This window comes from Phaethon aethereus (assembly GCF_964289735.1).
Source record: "Phaethon aethereus genome assembly, chromosome: Z".
Lineage (NCBI taxonomy): Eukaryota > Metazoa > Chordata > Aves > Phaethontiformes > Phaethontidae > Phaethon > Phaethon aethereus.
The window spans coordinates 20,784,840-20,806,204 of record NC_138577.1 but is presented as its reverse complement, the minus strand read 5'-3'; the positions used below and the strand labels follow the sequence as shown (position 1 = coordinate 20,806,204).

Sequence of the window (21,365 nt, the reverse complement as noted above, 5' to 3'; positions counted from 1 at the left end):
TTTCATCAACATAAGGTATATTCTTAAGTAACAACCTGTTGCTTTTTTAACTTAAGGGGATATTTATGGAACTATTGTGTAATTATTATCAGAAAAAACAGACACTCAGCACACTGTCAGTGAAATCAGTAGCCCTGGGAAAGGGATGGCACAGGAAGGTTTCAGGCTGAGGACTTTTACTGCCTTTAAAAGTGTGTGTTTGCTAGAGCTGCCTGGATGCTGCACCTACCCAAAGGAGAAAAATTTGAATCCCCTCAAGACGTTTACAGCAGCTCTGAATCTAAAAGCGTATCTTTTCAACAACAAAAAAAATTCTGGTGTGAAACCTTCCCGTGCTTTGAAGTATTTCATGCCCTGTAACTGATAAAAAGTGGTTGTAATTTCACCAAGAGAACCTTGTTGGTTTGGTCTGTCTGCACCACAGAGAGGTCACACTGACATACCCCTAAGTAGGCATAGCTATATGGCAGGCTGTTTTGTGAGCAAGGCCACAATAATCTGTGTTTTCACAAAAAAATAAAGCTGGTTCTGCCAGGTCCCATTTTCCCCTTCAGAAAAGTTAAAATTCAGCTGTGGCTTTTCAAAGGCAACTGAACCTCTAAATGTGGCCAGAATTTATCTACAAAAGATTCTTTACCTTTTCTCTCTTCCCCCCGCCCCCTCCCAAGTAAGTGAATAGGTATTGGTCAATACTTATTTAAAAAAATTCTCGTTTGAACAGATTAATGTGATTGTTGTGCGGGCTTTTGTATTTCATTTTGTCTGTTTTTCTTGGCTTACATTTTTTAACAGTGCAAAGCATATGAAACAGCTTATGTATGCAGTTGACCCGTTGCTCTGTATGATCCATTCCCTTCCCTGTCAGACAAGAATCCCCATCTCAAATCGAGTTGTGTTCCCCAAACATTCAAGCACTAGAAGCTCAGCACCTGTTGGGTTTCTTTTTGAGACGGTTTAAAGGCTGTGTAGTCCTTGATCCATGTGTGCTCAGCAATGACAAATTTGACAGTTCTGATTTTACAGTGCTAGATGAACAAAATAGCCAGTAGAGTCTTCATCAGCAAACAGATTGGTAACAGCCGAGAAAGTTGGTGGTAGATATATATATTTAGCCAGAAAGAAAATGCCAAACTTGCAACTGGAGAGAGGAGAAATGCAAAATGTCTGTGTTGGAGCATGAGATGTTTTTAATGGCTGAAGTTTCTCAAACCTAACTCATTAAAAGTTTGATTGAGGCAAAACCTGTTTTACATTGAAAGAGACACCCACTGATTAAAAATTGAAGAATTTTAAATCATACTTGAGATTCGTATGCCTTCCTCTAATTGTATATTTTGGATTTATGTTTTTGTGTGAATTTGTCCTGTTTCCTCCCACAGTAGTAACGTGCTGTGCTAGCCAGGTAAAACTCTTATGCTATATAAGGGGGAAAGAGAGGTTTCTGTATATATTACTATATATTTCATATTCCCTAGGTCTTTTGGTCAAAATAGATATCCTCTTAGAGGTTCTTATTTTTGCAAATATAGCATCCTGGGAAAGTAAAATTAAAAGTGCAGGTAAGAGTGAAATTGTTCATATGGAGCCTAATGAGTAAGAGATGCCCATAGCCTGCAATTACATAATGCTTCAGATTCAACACTGGGGATTGATAACACCATGAACTGATAATAGAGCACACCCATTAGATCTCCCATTTGTCTGTCCACCAACGCTGGTGTAAGTTCTTACTCCCTTTTCTAGTGTTGGAAAGGAGTCTAGTCTTCAGTGTTCCAAGCAGAATTCTTTGGTCAGAAGACTTGCACTGGCTGCAAAATCCAGCTATCCTTGTTCTTCTGTTCACCTCCTCCTTTCATCTAAATCCTCCCATTACTTGTTGTTAGGTGGTGTGGAAATGCATTAGGAAATGCACACTAGTAATGCATTTCACCCTCGCATTTAAATGTTAAGTCTATAGACTCATTCTATTTTAGTAACCTTTTTGCATCAGTTGCTACTGATACCTTCTTTCCCTTGTCTCCTGGTAATTTTAGAGCAACAAAATACTCATTGGTAATGCCGAAATTTGCTATGGTGTGCTTCTTATACTGTATGAGCAAAGAGAGAATTATTAGCTGGGACCCCTGAGCAGGTAGGTTTAAAAGTAACAGTTGAAACTGTACTTTTTAATGTACTGTCACACTATCATAATTTTGTTTAATTTTCCTCTATGGTACTTTACAAAGTAATTCTAAAACTCTTTTAGGTTTTTGCTTTGTCAATGGATCCTTCTCTCTTGTTTTATTTTTTTGCATGTATTTTCTTACTTTGACTGATACCCACAGTCTCGTTGTGCATACTATTCTGCCTCAGCTATGAACATGTTCAGTAAGCCCAGACTTTATAGAAAAATCTGGTCTGCTGTCCTTAGAGATTTCTCCTCTTTTCACTCAGATTTGATGGTAAATGTTTGTTTTGAAATCTTTCACAAGAAATAACAAGACATGTCCTGGGGCTTAATCTCAGGGGAAACATTGCCATAAGTAAACATTTCTTTTTTCCCTCAAAACACACTTGGAGTTTCTCTAGGTTCCTTTGCTTTTTGATACTCAGAGACAGGCGTGCAGCCCAGGAGCTCTTATCTTTTAGTTAGTATTATGATGCTCAGCAACTCTGAAAGTGTGTGCTGAAGCTGGGTGGAAAAAATTCTCTGTAGTTTGTCTGGTTTTGTAATGTTACTGGTACAGTGGGTGGAAGAATTCAAATCTTGTTACTTTTCTCAGGGATCTATTAACTGGTATCACCTGAATCCCCCATGAGATCTTCTGGCTATCAGTGCATGTGGGCACACTTCTCCTTTGTCATACTTGGCAATTCCTTGTACTTTTTCCACCTATGTTTCAAATGAATTTGGTTGTGTTTATTTTAATTTAAATGAAATTTGTTGAGACCTTTTTTGCTACGTAAATCCTATTGTAACTTGTGGAAATCTCACTTCACACTTGGTGATGTTTTTTTTTCTCCTAGTGTACTTTGAATTTGCCTAGCAATTTCAGACTAGGACAGTAACAGTAGCTTTTTTTACAGTGCATGTCTTCATTTGCCTTCCTCTTCATCTAGTGCAAATCTGGATTTCTGTTTGCATGCAAGTATTTCTCCAGTTTTGTTTCGTTGAGGTTCTTTGACCCATTTGGGCATGAGATTTGGATATATCACTGTACTGTTTCCATAAATCCTCGTTTATTATATTATTACAGAATTAATACTATGTGTGCCATGTATATCAAATACAGATGTCCAGGGTCTTGTGTACCACATAGTTTTTGGGGAGAAGAAAGAAACAAAGTGTGCTGTTTCATTTAGGTGATGTGTAGTCAGCTTCAATGAGAAAAATCAAAGAACACCAAGTGGTCTATATGCTTCTTTCTGGTTTTATGATCCCATGTGAGCTCATAGATCACAAGTGATTATTCATGCTATGCTGAACAAAAGAGAAGTGTTCTGTAACCCACCTTGTAACACACGTGAATCATGGAAAAGCTCTTTATGATTTTACTAAGAAACTGTAAAGGGATGACTTTTAGTAAGCCTGAAAGCTCCAGGCTTTTTTTTTTTTTTTTGAGGGGGGGATGGGTGGGTGGGTATTAAAAAACTAATAAAATCTATACATAACTTTCATCCTTACTAGAAATTAGAAGAGGCAGGAGGTGCCACATCCTTAACTTTTGCACATTTCGGTGGTGCTGCTACTACCTTTTTTTGCTGGCATTTTCAATGATTCCTTGGGCTTTTCTAGTATGGTTGTGTTTCCTTAGGTTGTGAGAGAAACTGTTTGCAAAGCCTTTTGTTCATCTTTTTTGCTGCCTTTGTCTCTTGCTGCTAAATGTGAATGGACTGATGGTTGAAAGAGATGAATTACTCTTGTGCAGCAAAACAAGTAGAAAGCAAACTGTCAGAGAGGAAACAACTTGAGCAATAATTCTACACTTGACGAAACCTGGAATTGTCCAACAACCCCTTTGGAGCTTGATTTGACACTGCAGTGAAGTGAGTGATTGTCTTCTGTTCAGAGTAGCACCTGTGCATCTATTTAACTGTTACGCTGATTCGGCAGTGGTTTATCATAGCCCTGTGCTATTATATTTTATGTAAGCTTTTAAACCATAGTACTACACTGAATATCCGAGTACATCCAGAACTTTATATTGTTTTTCTTCATGCTTTCTTCAATCACAGTGTGAACAGAGTGGAGGGTCATAATTTGGTTTTGTTCTTTCCTTTATAGGGAGTGTGCAAGAGATTAAGGTCAGAGAAGCTCATGTTCCATTTTGGACATGAGCAGCTGTAATTTGTTTTGGCTGATAGTAAGGAAAGAACTCTGTTGCCTTACAGCTTCTTCCTGGGAAGTTACATTTTTGACTGCATTTATTGAATTTTTGTGGTTCCTTAGGCCCTGAACTTCTGGGTGAAGCCTTCACCCCAGAGCAGTGCCTCTGATATGAGATAAAACAAATGATCTCCTGCCTTCTGCCCAATTGCTATACAGAGGTACTGTCCTTCATCCTTGTGCAGTGTAGCAGCCAGCAGCTTGATGATCAAAACCAGAGCTGACACCTTTATTTTATCCTTGAGATGCGAAGACTTTATTTTCTTGAGAAATCCAAAAGTTGTTCTGGGTTTTGGACAGGATTCAACCCACTGTAATAGTATTATCATCACTCAAAGGAAGAATGCATCATGACTGTGAAGTCTTTTGAAGTGATATGCTCTGAACAGCAGTGCCATATCTGGCTTGTCAGAAGTCAGCCAGTTCTTTCTTCTTCACCTTATTTCCTCAAAGCCTTCTCCACTGGTAGCGGAGTTGTCAGATGTGGTGAGGACTGAATAGGGCTGTATCTGGTTTTGGTACTCGAGCCTGTGTCTTGTGTCTTGTTCAGCTGGTGACTACATAGGGATGTTGAAAACCATTTGAGGTGTCATTGCTCCTTTTGAGACTCCAAAGGCGTGGCTCCTCTAAAATTCCGAGAAGTTTTTGACAGAGGTTAGTGAATAATTTCAGCCAATGAATCCAAAAGTATTTTTTTTTCTTAGTGGTCTAAAGGGAGAATTTGAGGTTCGTGCTCCAAATAATATGTTGCTATTTTAGCGTCCTATAACATTTGTATAAGGTAGGACATCACCAGGATTCTGTTTGCTCTGTAAAACTGCCTCACTTCATTGAGAATTTGTTTTCCTCTGTCCCGTTTAATATTATCCTGTCTTTAATGCGATATACTTGTCTGTCTTCCTGCAGCACAGGCTGATGCAAAACTGAAGATATGTAGGTGCATTAGAGGAAGAGCGCTTTTGGGTTCAGCCAGTTGGCTGAACACACATTCATGAAGATTAGCCAGGTTAAACAAGAGGATTACTTTGTCCTGCGTGGGAAGTGGTTCAGTAGCTTAGCAGGCCTTGAGCTGGGGTCCCTCTGTGGGGAGTTTGGATCGTTAGTCTGTATTGGGATGGAGGAGCCTGAGTATAGCAGTCACTGTTTAATGGGGTTGTAGGCTGTAGAGTAAACTGAGAAGGTAACTGGTCATGATTTTAGTATTTTCATCTGTGCTGAACATCACTTCAGGATGGCAGTGGCTATGTGACCATTCATCTGTGTTGGCAGCCACAAAATGAACAGCGATCTGTTAAGTTTTGCCCTCGTTATTGTTGTCATATCGACGAAGATGAACCATATCAATCTGATGTTTTGAAAACAGGAAAAGTGTCACTCGTTGTGTGTCTTAAAATAGGTAGTCTTTTCCTCCCTTTTTTATGTAGTGGTAAAACCACCTGTGCAGCAGTGTGGAACTGAAGAGTCTTTAACTCACATGGTCAAATGTATGGATTCTGTTGTACTAATTTAACATTAAAGTATTCATACAGTTAACATTTGTTTTATCTATATATCCCTTTTTCCCCCTCTTTCCTAGCTGTGTGTAATTTCATTCAGGTGCCTTGATGATGATGATGATTATTATTATTATTCAATTATTCCACTGCTGTCCCCAGTTGTTTCCTATCCTTAGTATTGTAACTGCCTACCTTGCTTTTTCCCCCACCTTTTACATTATCTCTTTAAGGTTTAAGATTGATCTTATACAAGATTAGAGCTATGGAGCCTGCTGGCTATAAATTTGACTTTTTTTAATAATCTCTGTGAGTTTTCATTAACAGCTTCAGATGATTAACCGGTCCTCTGGGTATAAGTGTGTGCTAGGTACTGGAAGTCTGTTTGTTCAAAGATACTTTAATTGAAAAATAAAATGTAATTGGAGACCATATCCATAAGTATAAGGAAGAGGGGGAGGGAAGCAGAGTTCTGATTGAGCTTTCAGGCTTAATTCTGGATTTCAAGAGTTGGTTTGTTTGTTAGCATTAATGTTGCACTAACTGAGGGTGTTTTTGCATGAGAGTGTGTGTGTTTAATCAACTAAGCATGAAATCCCTGGCTTCTGTTTGTCCCTATTAAATAGTGACAACAAAAGAAACAGACAGGAGATGGGTCCAGAACAAAGCAGAAATAAAGGAGTATTTCACCCCAAAAAGGAGAATGAAACGAGACGTACAATGAGTAGGCAAAGCAGAGTCAATGGCTGGAGGCAGTGTAATGTGTTGGAGAGAGCAGTAATTCAGGGGTGTTGCTGCCCACAGCTTCAGTCTGTGACCTCTGAGTGGCACATAGATCAGAAGTATTTGGCCACCCCGGCTACAGACACAATATTTAATGCTTTTCCTGGAGGAAATCTCCATAGGGCTTTAAAGGGACACTGTCTAGGATTGTCAGCTCAAATACTGATCCACCTAAAACTGGAATCATCTGGATGGGATAGAAAACCCTAAGCAGGAGTAGGACTGGCTAACTTCTTCCCTTAGCTCTTGCATATGCTTATAGTAATACAAGTAAAATGAAAGCAACGGTTTTGCTGAATATTACACAGTGTTCTGCAGACTGCAGCACCTAATTACTCCCCATTTCCTGGATAAATACATCCTTTTTTTCCAAAACTGATAAATGCATACATTTTTTCAAGATACTGTATTGTTTTATTTTTCAGTACTTTAAAATCTGCTCATTCATTTAGGAAAAAAAAAATAAATTATCTCCTGACTCTCCTTTCCTGCCTCTCTTTGCCTGCTTCTTCTCCCCATCCAATGGCCATAAAGAATTTTGGGTGTGATGTTCTCAAAAATCAAGAAAACTGACACTTTGTTTGACATGTCTCTCCCTGTAAAGTAAGTAGGGTCTGATAGGATGAAAAGACTCAAAAAAATGTTCCTTTTTTGTTGCTCGTAGTGGGGCTGAAATGCATGATCATACCCCAAACAACATTTCAATGTCTGTGCCAGCTAGCTCTGCTTGGCCCTATATTTGTGGTAGTCAAATGTTTTCTTCTGTCCTCACCAACACTCCCTCTGAGTGACTTCATTTGGGTTCGGAGTTTGTTTTAGAATACCTAAAAGGGAGCCTTTTATTGTACAGTCACTCATCAAGCAAATCAGGTTTGGGAATCAATGAAAGAGATTTCCAGGTCTGTAGCTGACAAGTGTTTCAGGACCAGTTGGGCTGTTAATTCAGATTTCTCTTAATGCTTTTTGGATTGCCCAAATGGAGTGGAAAGTACGCTGGTTTTGGAAAGGACTGAGCACTAGTTGTGAACTGAACAACCCTCTCAAATGTTTTTGATATATTTGTGTTTTGGATTTCAGGACTGGCTTCTTTAGTTATGAACACACATTTCTTCCAGTTCTGTGCATTTCAGACTGCACTGTATTACGTGACAACATCTTAATTAATGGTGTAGCTCTAGTCCATACTTTATAAAATATTTCAGGATGCATTTCCTGTACATAATCAAAAGCAGAATATAGGATGTAATGTTATTTGCATGGTCAATGACCTCTGAGTTTGCTACTCACCTCAGATCTTCTGCAGCTACTAGGTGCAGCTGGCAAAGTTGTGACAATAGAGGTTTGGTCTCTATAATGGATGCTTAAATAGCCCTGACTTTGTTAGGGGCCGAGTAACTTTCAGCTGCTGAGGGAACAGGAGGGCAGTGATCGGGCTGTCTGTATAGTGGTGTTTCCAATGGAAGAGCTGTTCACTGAGCTTGAGTAAGCAGGATTCTGAAACAAGTTTATAAAATTTAAATACGTTATTAGGAGTATCACCTGAAAAGTGCTGTAGAATTTCTCGTGTCAGCCAGTGGTAAGTGCTCTACACAGCAGCTTAAATTTCAGCAGCTTTTTGAAGCTAGAATATTTAATGTCTGTTTTCATTCCAAACAAACAGAAACATCTACAGAAGAAAGTTAGCCTTGCAGAAGGACAAAGTCATGAGCATTACAAAGATAGCGAAATCACATCAAATGAATCCCTCGTCCAGAGGGAGCCAATTCACTGTCTTCTGTGGTTCTGTGTCTGCTGTATTTCAGGAACTTTCACACCTAACTGCTTACTGGTGGAAGGATGAGTGAGTAGGTGGCAGGTCTATGTATGCTGGTTTGGACATGCAACTTGACCTGGATTTTTGATCATACATTTAGTCAACAGCACGTAAAGATTCTCTGGATTAAGTTAGACTTAAGGAATCCTCACTAAAAAGATACTGAACCTCACAAAACCAGCCTGCGGAGCCCGTCCGTCACCCACAGAGCCTCATTATGTGTTCTACAAAAAGCAATAATTATCTTTGACAGAACATTATATTAAACATCGTCAAGGCCATAAGAGTTGCCTAAGTGTCTGGTTGCATAAGAACTGGCACAATGTCTGGACAGAAAGAAGCACAGACTTTCATTAGCTCATCTATTCCTTTATGTTTTTCAATATGACATCAAGAAGTTGTTGCAGAGATGCTGTGCTGATGGGGACAAATGGAATCCTTTTTAAAGACTGGCTGTAAAGGGCCTGACACACAGCCTTGGGAGCTCTGGCAAGCTTCGAAGAATTTTATGTGGCCTTCAGCCTGATACCCATTAAGTGGAAATTCTGTTTGAAGGAGCTTATGTTGTGCAATGAACTCAATTGACCTTTCTCACTTAAGTACCAGAGCAGAATATTTGCTGTGGCTTGTAGAATTTGTGGAATAAGTATAAACTGACATCAGTGTCAGCTAAAAAGCATGTTTATTCTGTTTAGCTATAGACATACATGTGAGGGCAAACCTTCTCGAAAAAAGTAATTTTTTAGTCCAATTTAATAGAGGCAAAGCTTTTATTTTTAAAATCTGTTGCCTTTGTTCAGCTTAACCACTACTGTAAATGTTTTTACTCCTAAAATATTTTCTTTCACATTTTTAAAGGGTGTTGAAAGAATTTAATAACTTTTCCTGAACTTAATCTTTTGCTTCTTTAAACCAATGAAGACTGTTTCAGCAGCGTGTGTAATAACTTACCACCTGTACGGAATGAATCCAATAGAAGTTCCGCATTCAGTGAGCTGTCTTTTTATATTCACGTTCTCTTTGGATGTCTTGCTCACAGAGTGAGATCCCACTATTTGCAACAGTACCTTACTGATGTCTGTTCAGTTTCTGTGCTCCTCAGTAGTCCTCAGTGAGAGATCCTGGGTAGCCGTGTAGACAAACTAGATTAAGGTTATAAAGACTGGATTTCTTTACCCAACGCAGTGATTGGCTTGTGGCTAAGATGGAAGAAAAGATCTAGGACTATGTAAAGACAGAATGTGTAAAAGAGGAGTGATTGCACAAACATTTTTTCCCTTCCTTCTTTACGGCAGGTATATTCCTCTGATACGAAGGTGGCAGATACTGGGGAAAAAAGTATTTATATATATGGGGGTGGTGGAGGTCTATCTTGGACATTAGCAGGTAATTATACCCCATATCTTAAATGTAAACTTCCTAGATTTCCCAGAATAGTACATTTTTAGTTTTTGACATAAAAATGTTCTATGTTACATCTAAAGAGAGGTCTGATGAACCTTACCAAGGACTTTTGGATGAGCTTGGCCTACTTTGGCAATACTGTTTAAGAGTAGCACTCTAATGTATGCTTTGTTTAAGAGATTTTACTCTTTAGATTATGATTAATTTGTACTTCTCCAGGGAAAGTGAGACATCTGCATATTTATGATTAGAGATGTGTCCAGCAAAATGTATTTCTTTACAAGGTGTACTCTTTAATAGCTGATATTGTAAGGTAAAATGCATGACAAAGCAAGCCTATGAAGGACATCAGTGGAGCAAAGTTCTCTGATTCTTTCCTGTGACAACAGGGAGAGCCTGGCCAGGAGCTTCTCAGGAGGTGCTCTGATGTTCACACCAGGTATTGCATGAAATTAGCATAGGAAGCAAACTCATGCATACCCAGCCACAGAGTTGAGTAGGACACGTGCCTATCTCACTGTATGTACATTGTTCATACTATTCAGTAAATGGAAGTCACTTTCCTTAATCCAGCTCTATGAGGCTTAGGTGAAAATTTAACAGCTATATTTATGTTTTCTGATAAAGCTGTTCTAGGTTTTAGTTGAGGTGGTCTCAGCCTATTAATAGTAAGTCAGAATAATAATTTGCTCCTCTCCGATGACTTTGAGTTTATAAACTTGATTTTTAGAACCTTGTTGAATAAACATTTGCAAAAAAAAGTAACTTTTTTGTTTGTTTGTTTTTCTTTGTTTTTCCCTACCCTGCCAGTGTTTTAGAGCACTTTGCTGCAAGGGACCACCACCACCACGACCTGAATATGACTTGGTTTGCATAGGCCTCACTGGTTCAGGCAAGACAAGTCTACTGTCACAGCTTTGCAGTGAAAGCCCGGAGAATATAGTGTCTACCACAGGTAGGATGCTGCCTTTATTCCATGGTGTGGTGTAACATTGTGAAAAGGTAACTTCAGAACATACAGCAAAGGTGGCAGAGAACTTCAGCTTAGTTATCTTGCTTTTGAAAGTACCTCATGGATTGCTTTGAAGCTACCACTACTTACTCTTTCATTTTTTGTCAAACATTGGGGGATATACCTGAAAACATACAATTCGGAATGTCTTGAAAGTCAACACACACACTGTGGTCTAATAAAGTAGAACCATTAGAAACATGCAGTAGCAGTGTAGTGTAGATACACATTAAAAGGTTTCTGTGTTCTCTTTTTCCTTCTGTTTTTTAAGCAGCCTTGTTGTATGGATAGAAAGAAGAGGATGTGCTATAAAATAGAATGGGACAGTGATGCTCTGAAGCTTAAGTTGGAATTTATTTCTTCTCATACTTGGTCAGTACTGCCTTGTGGTACATGCTAGCAACCAAAAGATTAAATGTAATGGAACTGTTTATTTCTGTCAATAATCACTTCCTTTTAGATCAGCAAAGAGACTTGTTTATGTAGTAAGAGCAGACTGAGATCAGAGAATCAATTTACAAAAGGTTACAGTGGCGTTGACAGGATACATAAAAACAGACACAACAACCACAGCTAAAAGGTATCTTAAGTCCAAAAAATTTAAATATACATGCTGATACAGATGAACCAGAACGTCTAGTACTGAAAAGGGTATTTTGATTTAAAAAAAACCAAAAACCAAAACAAAAAACAGCACCAGAAAAAACAGAAACAAACATGTGAAGTGAGAATAAAGAATACCTGGCTGCAGAGTTCAGAAAGCAGACAGAGTAGGTCATAGAGGTGGAAGAAATCTGGTTCTGTGGCTGCAGTGATTTTAAGATTGATTTACTGAGGGGACAGATAGTGAGTGTTGTGCAAGTAACTCGTGTTTATAGTTACATGGCTTTATATTGTAGCTGTGATTCATGGGCTTGAATTATATGATAGTCCCTTAGCAACCCTAACTGGATTTATCTTTGTTTAAATTACAAGAACGTAAGGTTATTTAGTAAAACTGTAAGTAAACAAAGTAAAACACATAAAACAAAATACTGGTTTTTTTCTGTGATGAATAAGTAACCCATTGCCTTCACAGTGGTGTTATTTGGGATGTTAAAGAGTTCTGACATTTCATTGTATGGAGAAGGTGTTAATGCTTAACTCAAAAGGGTAGAAGGAAATTGAAGAGTAATTCAGCCTTTTTTTCTTCTCTCCCCCTGCCCCCCAGCCCTGAGCTTTATTTTCAGAGCTCACCTGGAATTAGTGCAAATTATACTTTAAACAGCAATGTAAATAGCGGTATAGAACTATCAAAGGAAATAATGAAAATATGATTGATTTTAAAATTAAATTTCTTGCATGTTTCTAGATAGTTGCAACAAAATACTATTATTTAGTTAGGCAACTTGAGGAATGAAAATGGACTCTGGAGAAAACTAGGCAGCATCCAAACCAAAATGATGCATATCTAGGCTATTCAGCTTACAATAAATCTACCCATATATACCATATCAGTGCTATATCAGAAAATACTGTTGAGAATCCAAGAATACAACATGGCAACTTCTCCACTCAGTTTTCAAACTGTAACCTTTTTTTTGTACTGTATTTTTTAACTGTATTTTTGCTTTTCTGATCAATGCCACTCAGGTCCATTGCAGTTTTTCCTCCTTTCTGGGGAGAGTTTAGGGTTTGTTTTAAGATGACAACAACAGAAGTATTTCATTATTATTCCCTTCAGATTTTCTTGCACTTTACTGCATCTAGGACTGACCATAGTTGGAGTACTGGAATATCTTATTGGTCTGATCTGTGAGAAAAAATATCTTCTTTTTGTTAAATGATAGCTAATATACTTGGAGTGAAACACATTTTTTTAAAAAATCTTTACGCAGTTTACAGGTATGTAATTATGTTGAAACTACTTGTGGTAGATGGAAATAAATATAGTTTCTATCTGGACATTTTATGCTGAAAGAGCAGACATAATTTTTCCTGTATAAACTATTATGTATGTGTGCACTAAACTTGCAGAATCTAGTGTATAGTATATTGATGGGTTGCTGGAATTATTTCACATTCTCTTTCTCTTGGCTGTCTGAATTTTCAATTAAGGGAACACATCACATTTTAAAATTTTTTAGTTTTAAGCATGTAACAGGCTAATACAGGATTCATAGGTGCTTCTAGTGTGCTTGTAACCATTTTAATACGTACCGCTTATGTCTGTAAAAGGATCTTTCTCTTAATAACTTTTACAGACAAGAGTAGGTGTATCCAAAACCGCTGGAGTTTAAATGTAAGAAAACAGTTGCATGTTGTCTTCCATGTCTCCTAAAAATGGCAGAAGGATCACTTCATATTACTGGTAGTCTGAAATCTAAACTTGTTCCAGATGCATTAAAAGATGTTTTTATACAGGTACATTCCATACTAACTCCTTAACAAATGATAGACGGCCTGGATGGAAGTTTTGTCTGAATTTTATGTGTGCCAGCTATTTGATAGTATCATTGCAAATTTCATTGCTCCCCCTCTGTCTTATAACATATTTTTAAACATCATATTGAAACAGAATTTCACATACAAAATCCTAGTTCTTGATGAAAAAAGTAGTCTTTTCTGAATGTATGTAATTGATTTCAAATGCTGTCTTTAACAAATAACTTATTAATACTCTTTATTTCTGTTCTTAGGTTTTAGTATAAAAGCGGTGCCATTCCAGAATGCCATCTTGAACGTAAAAGAACTTGGAGGTATAGCATTTATTCATTTGAATACAAAAACATGCCGTGTCTAAATCTCATCATACCAAACTGTTAGTTGATTTAAATTTAAAAATGATAAATTACAATGTACCTGGAATTTAAAACCTGTGTTTCACATCAGCAGATAAAGTTGAGAACAACGGTACAAATGCTGACTAAAGAACAAAAAGTAAAAAGCAGGAGAGGCGGAAGGTGGATGTGTGGTGTATCTCCTTAATGTAATTTCTTGGATTATAAGTTATACAGAAATACAAATTGGACTGTAATTGTAGTATGGCTCATATGGCAGCTCAAGGAAGTGTGCTCCCTGTGTTTATTTTGTGTATAAGCTTTTACTTACGAGCCCTGGCTTAGGTACCTATGTGAACGTTTGGCAAAACCAACATATTTGCTGCACCACTGAAACTGTTGCAAAGGCAGCCAACTTCCAATGAGCTATATTCTTTGAGATCTGCTCTCTTGTTGCATTTGTTGGGTTTTGGAGGCATCGTTGTTTTGTGGTTGTGGTTTTTTTTAATTGTCTGTATAAAGGTAAGCTATTTGGCTGCCCAGTTCTGACCCTGAGTTATAAGTGATCAAGAAGTAGCTCTGTTAAAAGGAAGAAAACACTGTCCTAATGAGAGTTCTTATGGAGCCTAATTTATCTAATGTTTTCCTAATTAAAAAACTACGTAGATCTTCTTTATATTCTAGAATTACTGTACGTCTTTATTATTATCTATGTAAATATGGTAGAATGAATCTTGAGGATGTTCAAGATTTTGAGCAAGGCTGAAACCTTTCTTAAATGCGCTGGGGCAGAAGTTAACTTTGTTCTTAAAGGAAGTTTCATGAGATCAGATCAAGTTTCATGATGTTTGTCTTATCTGAAGCTGTTTCAAGAAGACTTTGAGATAAGCACGTATTAACAGGATAGCATTTTCTCTTTACTACCATTGGTCCCTGGATTTAAACATACAAGTTCTTGTTTGAGCATGTGTACTGTAAAGGAAGGGGAAATTTTCTTTGATAAAGGGGCCACTCCACAGGGATAGTGTTGGTTCTGCTTATGTGTGTAATCTGCATAATGTGCACTTAGGTCACTTTTTGGATCCTTTTTGAAATAGGATGAATCATTTGCAGCTCAGTTTATACATTCTGCTGCCTAATTGCTATGAAATACATAATGGATGTCTTGAAGTAATCCAGAATATTTGATTTGTTTTTTTCACCAGATTATCTCTTCCCAAAGGATTGTCAGAATTTTTTTACTCCACCTTTTTATTTCTTTTCCCTTTAACTATGGGTGTTCACATGTCTGTACTTAGAAATGGTATCATCTGTTTTTCTATGAGTTATTGGAGAAAAATGCAAATTCTGATAGGTTTTCGTTGCCTAGGTAAGGGGACTAAGGCAAGCTTCCAAAAGTTCATTTTTCTTCCAAAAGTTGGTGGTCACTGTTTAATCTTCCAGTTGAGAGATGTGTTCCTATTCGATGAAGGTAAAGTTTGAGCTTTCTGCAGTATGCATGGTTTCTCTCTTGCTGCTGTAGGAAAATAAAGAAAAGCATTGTACATATTTAATCACTGCTAAATTTTATTTTGGAATTTCTGCTTCTGGTATTGAAGAGAAGCCTATGATTTTGTTCTTATTTCTGGTTTTTGCCTTCAGTTGTTGCCTATTTAGGTATTGTTACCTAAATTCTCTCTACTGTACTGTGGATCTCTTCTCCAGATGTTTGAACCTGGAAACTTGGGGGAAGGTAGAAAGGCATCTGTTTTTACCAATTGCTGTCTATTTTTGCATGTTATTTGAAGGGTGAATTTCTCTATAGTTTTAATTTTTGATACTCTGTTTTAAAATTGTCTTTTAGGTTAAGGTAACTGAAAACTTCATATGTCTTCGTACAGCAATGTATTAACAGCTGATATTTAAAAAAACTTACAGCAGAAGTCATACTGTTTAGGGTTCTTACATTCATCAGTCAAGTGGTTATGCAAAACAGATGCTGACCGTGTAGTATCCTTTTTGTTTGGCTGAAGCAGTATCCTTCCTTGAGGTCAAAGACGGTGCTTGTTTTTACTGTGCTGGTTGCCCTCTGGAGCTGCTAGTGAAGCCAGGTTTTATTTCTTCATTTCTGTAGGGACTGTAATTTTTCAGGCAAAGAATATAGCAAACAGTCTCTTGTCTTTTGTCTCTTCCTGGTCTGATTCTCTCTTCATCAGCCTTTAGGATTAGGAACGTGGAGCAAAGTATACTGTGCTCTTTTTATGAAATTTTTCTTTGAAGTACATGATACTAAAATATTGTTTAAAAAAATCCTATTTCTGATTTTCTTTTAATTGTGTCTGTTTCCTAAGCCAAGCTGCCTTCCCATCAGAAAACAAGGTTTTTATTGCAATTTCATAAATGTTAAACTTTTTGTTTAAAAACACTGAATTTGATCCCAAATAAGTAAGAATATATATAGCCTTCAAATCAAATGTAGGCCTGCTTGAATTACTTCAAAAGGAGGTCTTGCTTTATTTACTGACCAAGATGAACTTCCCCTTCCCTAAGTTTCTATTTTGATATACCAACAATCCCTTTCTGCTCCCTGAGAAATTAAAAAAAAAATACCATTTTCTTTCCAAAAATGGAGTCCATAAAATAATGTGTGTCATTTAGATTAACATGAAGATTTGCCATGCCATAGTCCACATTCTTTCAGAAGGTACTCTTATCAGGATAACTAAGAAATATCTCTCTATATTATGAAACTCAGCTGAGTAACAGTCGAGAAAGAAATTGCAGACTTGGTGATTGCCTGTTACAGTGCAGCAATCTGTGGTGGGAACTAAGGATGAAATTGTGTACAATGAACATAGAGGAGGGTGGGGAAAGACTTGACAAATAAGACAGGTGACAACATTTGTTGTTCAGAAGGTTCTAACTGTTTTGGTGAAAGAAGTTTGTAATGCTGAATGCTGAGATTTATTCTCAAGACAGGTAATGAAGGTGCAGAGGTGACAGGAAGCTTTTTTTTTGGTTCTAACAAATTCCAGCCTGGAGACACAGTGCCTGAAGCCACCATTTATTCAGTGTGTTTATTCAGTCGTTTGCTGTTGTAATGCTGTCTAAACAGAATGTCACGTCATGGTGTCTGTTGTGACATAGATACTTATTCAGACCTAAATCAAGATTATAGGTCCATTCTGGAGGTCAAATAATAATTTACAGTTGGGTTTTTTGAATAAGTCTATTTAATAATTTAGTTTGCTGTCTTGTAAATGCAGGCTTAGAAATTACTGGTGTGATGCCAAATACTGAGCCTGGGCAAATTTAAAAGAATTATTATGGATGTGAACAGATCTTTTTCTTCTTACCACGTTTAAAAATACTAACAACATGTTATAGGGTTTAGTAACATTCTGTGTTTTATGTACTGAAATATATTATCATATGTTTGTGTTAAGTTTTTGTAATCTACCCAAAGGCCTTTCTCACAAGCATAGAGAATCAATATGTTGTATAGTCATCTTTGAAACTTCAAGACTAAATGTGTTAAGTGCTTAGCAAGAGCAGAGTGGTTAATATCAGGGATGCTCAAGTCCCTAGCTTGTTGAGCATGCCCAGGAAGAGAGATAAGAACTGTCCTCCCCACTGCTCTTCCTTCTTAAGCTTTATGACCAAAGTCATAAATTCACAGTCCTAGGCCAGATAAATCAATTGTCTAGGTGAGAGCTTGAGAACAAATAGCTTTAAATAGGATTGCTTAAATAAAGCATGAGTATTTTGCCTTAATTTGGAAGTAAAGAGCAGAAGAATAGAGAGTAGGAGTTGGGGAGTCACACTGTCATGCAATCTAAGTTGCATAGAAAATATGAACCCCTGGAGGAGACAGCAACAATTGCCAGGTAGTATCTGCCCTGTTAAAAAATGAGGGAAGACGGAGAAAATAATGTTGAGCTATTACTTAGAATTTAAAATTTGAATAGTTATGGGAAACCACTCTCCTCCTTCGCTCTGTGGAGGCAGAGGGGAATACTGCACAACCTTCTAGCAACATAGCCTGGCAGAGCAGCTAAAATTTCATCTAGTGAGTCATCAGAAAACCAATCCACAAGTAAATGCCAGCCTAAGTCATCTTCACGGGGACAAACTAACACAAAGCAATATAATCTGTATACTGTATTTGACTAAAAGTCAGTTGACTCCTCTACAAAATCTGGCTGTGGAGTGCATACAATGCCATCTGCGACATAGCTGTGTCTAACAGTTTACAGAACATCTTAGCAGTTGAAATTTTTAGATGACCCTGATGAGCTGTCCAAGCTGTGAATCGCACAGAGGCATTCAGCTTCTGAAAGGATTAAAGCTAGATGTTTGCTATCAGTCATACTCAGCCTTGCTGTTCAAATGGTGCCTAAGCCCAGGATCTGTCACATAAGTTTCCTCCTTTCATAGATAAGAGAGATCTTTTAGACCTGCTTACACATCTTGTTAACGTGAGTTGTGAGGAAGCTCCAAGGATTCAGCATAGCGATCTGTTCCTTGGAAATACTGTTCTTTTTCTACAATTAGCTTTTTACAGTGTGAATAGACAACCTGCTGCCTATCTTATTCAAAACAAGTAGGAACCATGCAAGCAATGCCTGTCAAAGCAATGGACAATACAGTAAAGCAAAACACAACATGTCTTTGTTACTTTTTTCGTGGGCTCGGGGGCTGATTCTTTTTCTTGGTGGGATGTTTTGTGGAGAGAAAAGTAGAACCTTTATTTTGGTAAAAAGCCCCTGTCTACTGTTGGACTTGCAATTCCATTTTCTTCAGGCTGAATCAAAGGGTAGAGTATAGCAGCCTAGTGTAGCATCCGAAGTGATACTTAATTTTATGAACTCCCCCCCAAACAAACAAAAAAGTTTTTATTTTTGATTCTAGACAGAAAAGGACTTGATCCTTTCAACGGCTAAAGCAGCTTCAAACTTTTGTAAGCCAATCAGTAGGGCTAGACAGACAGAAAAACACAGCTGTGGTAGACTGGCTTCTTCCTTTATATGCCTACTAGTCTTAACTACCATAGAGTAAGATGTGTTTTGAGCTTTATTTGAGATTACTTGCATTGTTACCGAAGGTGTGACTGCAGCTCGTCAGAGGATATATCTGAACCTTGCTGGGTGCTGGCAGCAGTCGTCAGCCTGGGGAGCTGTGCAGCTGGTTCTGAGATCCTGGTTGTTATTGAGTGCTCCAGCAGAGGTCTATGAAGGGCAGAGGTGGGGTAATGGGTAGAGAGGAAACAGGCAGATTATCTTCTTGTTGCCAGCCATTCTTTGCTAGCTCTAGAGGACTTACTGTGTGTTTGGGCCTTTAAAAACAAAGCACCCCCCCCCCCCAAAAAAAAAGAAGCAGGGATGATTCTGAGAATGACTGTCACACATGAAGTCCAGTTTAGTGTCATGTGCCACCTGCTGCAAACTATTAAAGCTTCAGACTTCAGGCTTAAATAAATGTTAGAGCATATTTCAAGGTACATATTTTCTTTTGAAAAAATATCTCTTTCTTTTGAAATATCTCTTTCTTTTGAAATAATCGGTAAGATTTTTAAAGGAACTTTTAAAATGAACTTTATGTTCCTTACTAGAACGGGAGATTTTTGTTTCAAATTGTGTTTCCTTTGAAGATGGTAGTAAAATACACATGCCTAAGTACGTCAAACTGACTTTTTGCAGGCAAGTGTAAATAATGATGTTTTTAAAACTTCCAAGTGCTTGCAACCTAAGTGTTGTTCTAACAGTTTTAAATATCAGAGTATGTGGAGATTCAAAGTTTGAGACAGCACCTAAGTTAGCTAATAGGGAACATACTGAAGACTTGACTTCCAGATTAATCTCACTGGAGAAGCGTGGAAGGCAGGCAAGAGATGACAGAGGTAGTTTCCATAAAATTCAGTTTGATATGAAAAATAAAAACAAGCACAATAAACTTATGTGTATTTCTGGTTTTTTTATATAATGAATATAAAGGCAGAAAATTTATTCCTCAATGTTTTTGGGCTTCTTTTCTTTCATGCTGTTTGTTCAGATTGTTGTTGAATTGCTGCAGTGAATATTGCTGATCTAACAATCTCAAAATATTCCTCTTTCAGGAAAAAAACCTGCCAATTTCCTGCTGCATGCTTTGTGTATGATTGCAGGAGTGCACTGCCTGAAAGCTAGAGAAAGCAGGCTGAGATCACGTGGTCTTAACCCCTAGGAAGCAAAAGTCCTGGGACTTCTGAACCTTGAGGAAGGTTTAGCATCTGTATTGCTGCTTAGCAATAAGCGGTAGCAATACAAAATAACCATTGAATGGTGACTGACATTACACCCGTGGGAAATTTCTCTGTCTGTGTGTGGACGTGTCTGTCAGTGTGGACAAATTGCATGTCCAGATACAAAGTCGGTATCTTAGAAAGGATTTATAACTTCATTTGTAATAAAGAGGAGCTAAGAGGTTGAAAAATACCTAGTGTTAAAAAAAATAAACATCTGTATGCTGTGTTTCTTCAAGGGTAGTACTGGCACACCTAAACAGAGAGTATGCCCAAGACAGATGAGGAGCAGCCACATCTCTTAAAAATGTATTAAAATTTCTAAGACTTCGGATATCTTCCTGATTACCTAAGAAAACGTGTCAGTTTTCCTTGTGAAGCAATGATGGGAAGTGAAGTTATAAACCCTGTATAGATTTAGAAACAGTTATTTCAAAATACTTTTCTTAAGGTTTTCTTGGGGCGGGAGGGTAGGGTGTATTTAGAGATTTTGCAAGAATAGTCAAGAGATTTCATATTACCTTACCTTTCTTCTTACTCCCCCACCCATGAGCCAGTCTTTCATGCAAAAATTAATTAATTAATTGCTAATTAGAAGTGGTCTGTTTAATATTAGAATAATTATCTACATAATTTTTTAATCAACTATAAAACTTTCAAAATAGGTAGATGTCTTTATTTTAGGTTGGTGGACATTATATTTGAAGTGGTAGAAAAACTGGCTGCAGCCTGCATTCTTTCATGGCCCCAGGTTAACTATTTTTGGTGGGAAGGAAAAAAAGTTCTTCCCTGGATTTGAGACTGTAACTTCTCCAGAGCTGTGATGTATTTTGAGGTGGACAAGAGCTTCATGCGCAGGCTAGACTCTTGGAGCGAGGGCTGTGTGACATTCGTTGTGCTCTTGATGGAGACTTGCTGCAAGTGTGACAAGTAACTAAGTTGACGCCTTTAAATTGCTTTCAGTGGATTTTTTTTCTGTAATGCTATATTCTGTGCTCCTGAATGTACTGAAAAGGAGGGAATTGAAGGTAATGTCAAACTGCTGTGAATGAAGATGTAAACAGAAGTATTCACAGTTGAAAGGAAGATTTGCAGCTCTGCATTTTGCATAATATTTACAGGAGTGCATAATTGTACAACCTGGTTTGGATGTGTATTAAACTGCACAGAACTCTCAAACACTTCCCCCCAGCTTCCCAGGGGCATTTGAGAGGGTACTGTTGGCACTGATACAAGTCATAAATGGTATTAATATGGACACACCATATCCTTAGCTTATTACAAAAAAAGAAATTATTTATTTGATATTTTAAAAATGAGAAATGAAAACTTTCTAAAATTTTGAACAGTTAGTTAAATAAACCTGCCCTCTAGCAATGCTGAATGATTGCGTTTTTTAATTACAGCATGCTGTTGTTTCTCTGTAAGAAGAGGTTTTGGGTTTTTTTACTTTCATAAAGTAATTCAAGCCTATGT

At 37.6% G+C, this 21,365-nt stretch overlaps 1 protein-coding gene across 1 annotated transcript in view; it reads left to right on the top strand.

Moving 5' to 3' along the window:
• Nucleotides 1–21,365, top strand: part of ARL15 (ARF like GTPase 15) — a gene marked incomplete at its 3' end in the record, with an annotated part of 228,853 nt that overhangs the window by 76,494 nt on the left and 130,994 nt on the right. Inside the window, exons 3-4 of the mRNA XM_082012988.1 lie at nucleotides 10,670–10,814; nucleotides 13,550–13,609. Coding sequence (XP_081869114.1) covers nucleotides 10,670–10,814; nucleotides 13,550–13,609 — 205 coding nt within the window. The remainder of the gene's footprint in view (nucleotides 1–10,669; nucleotides 10,815–13,549; nucleotides 13,610–21,365) is intronic.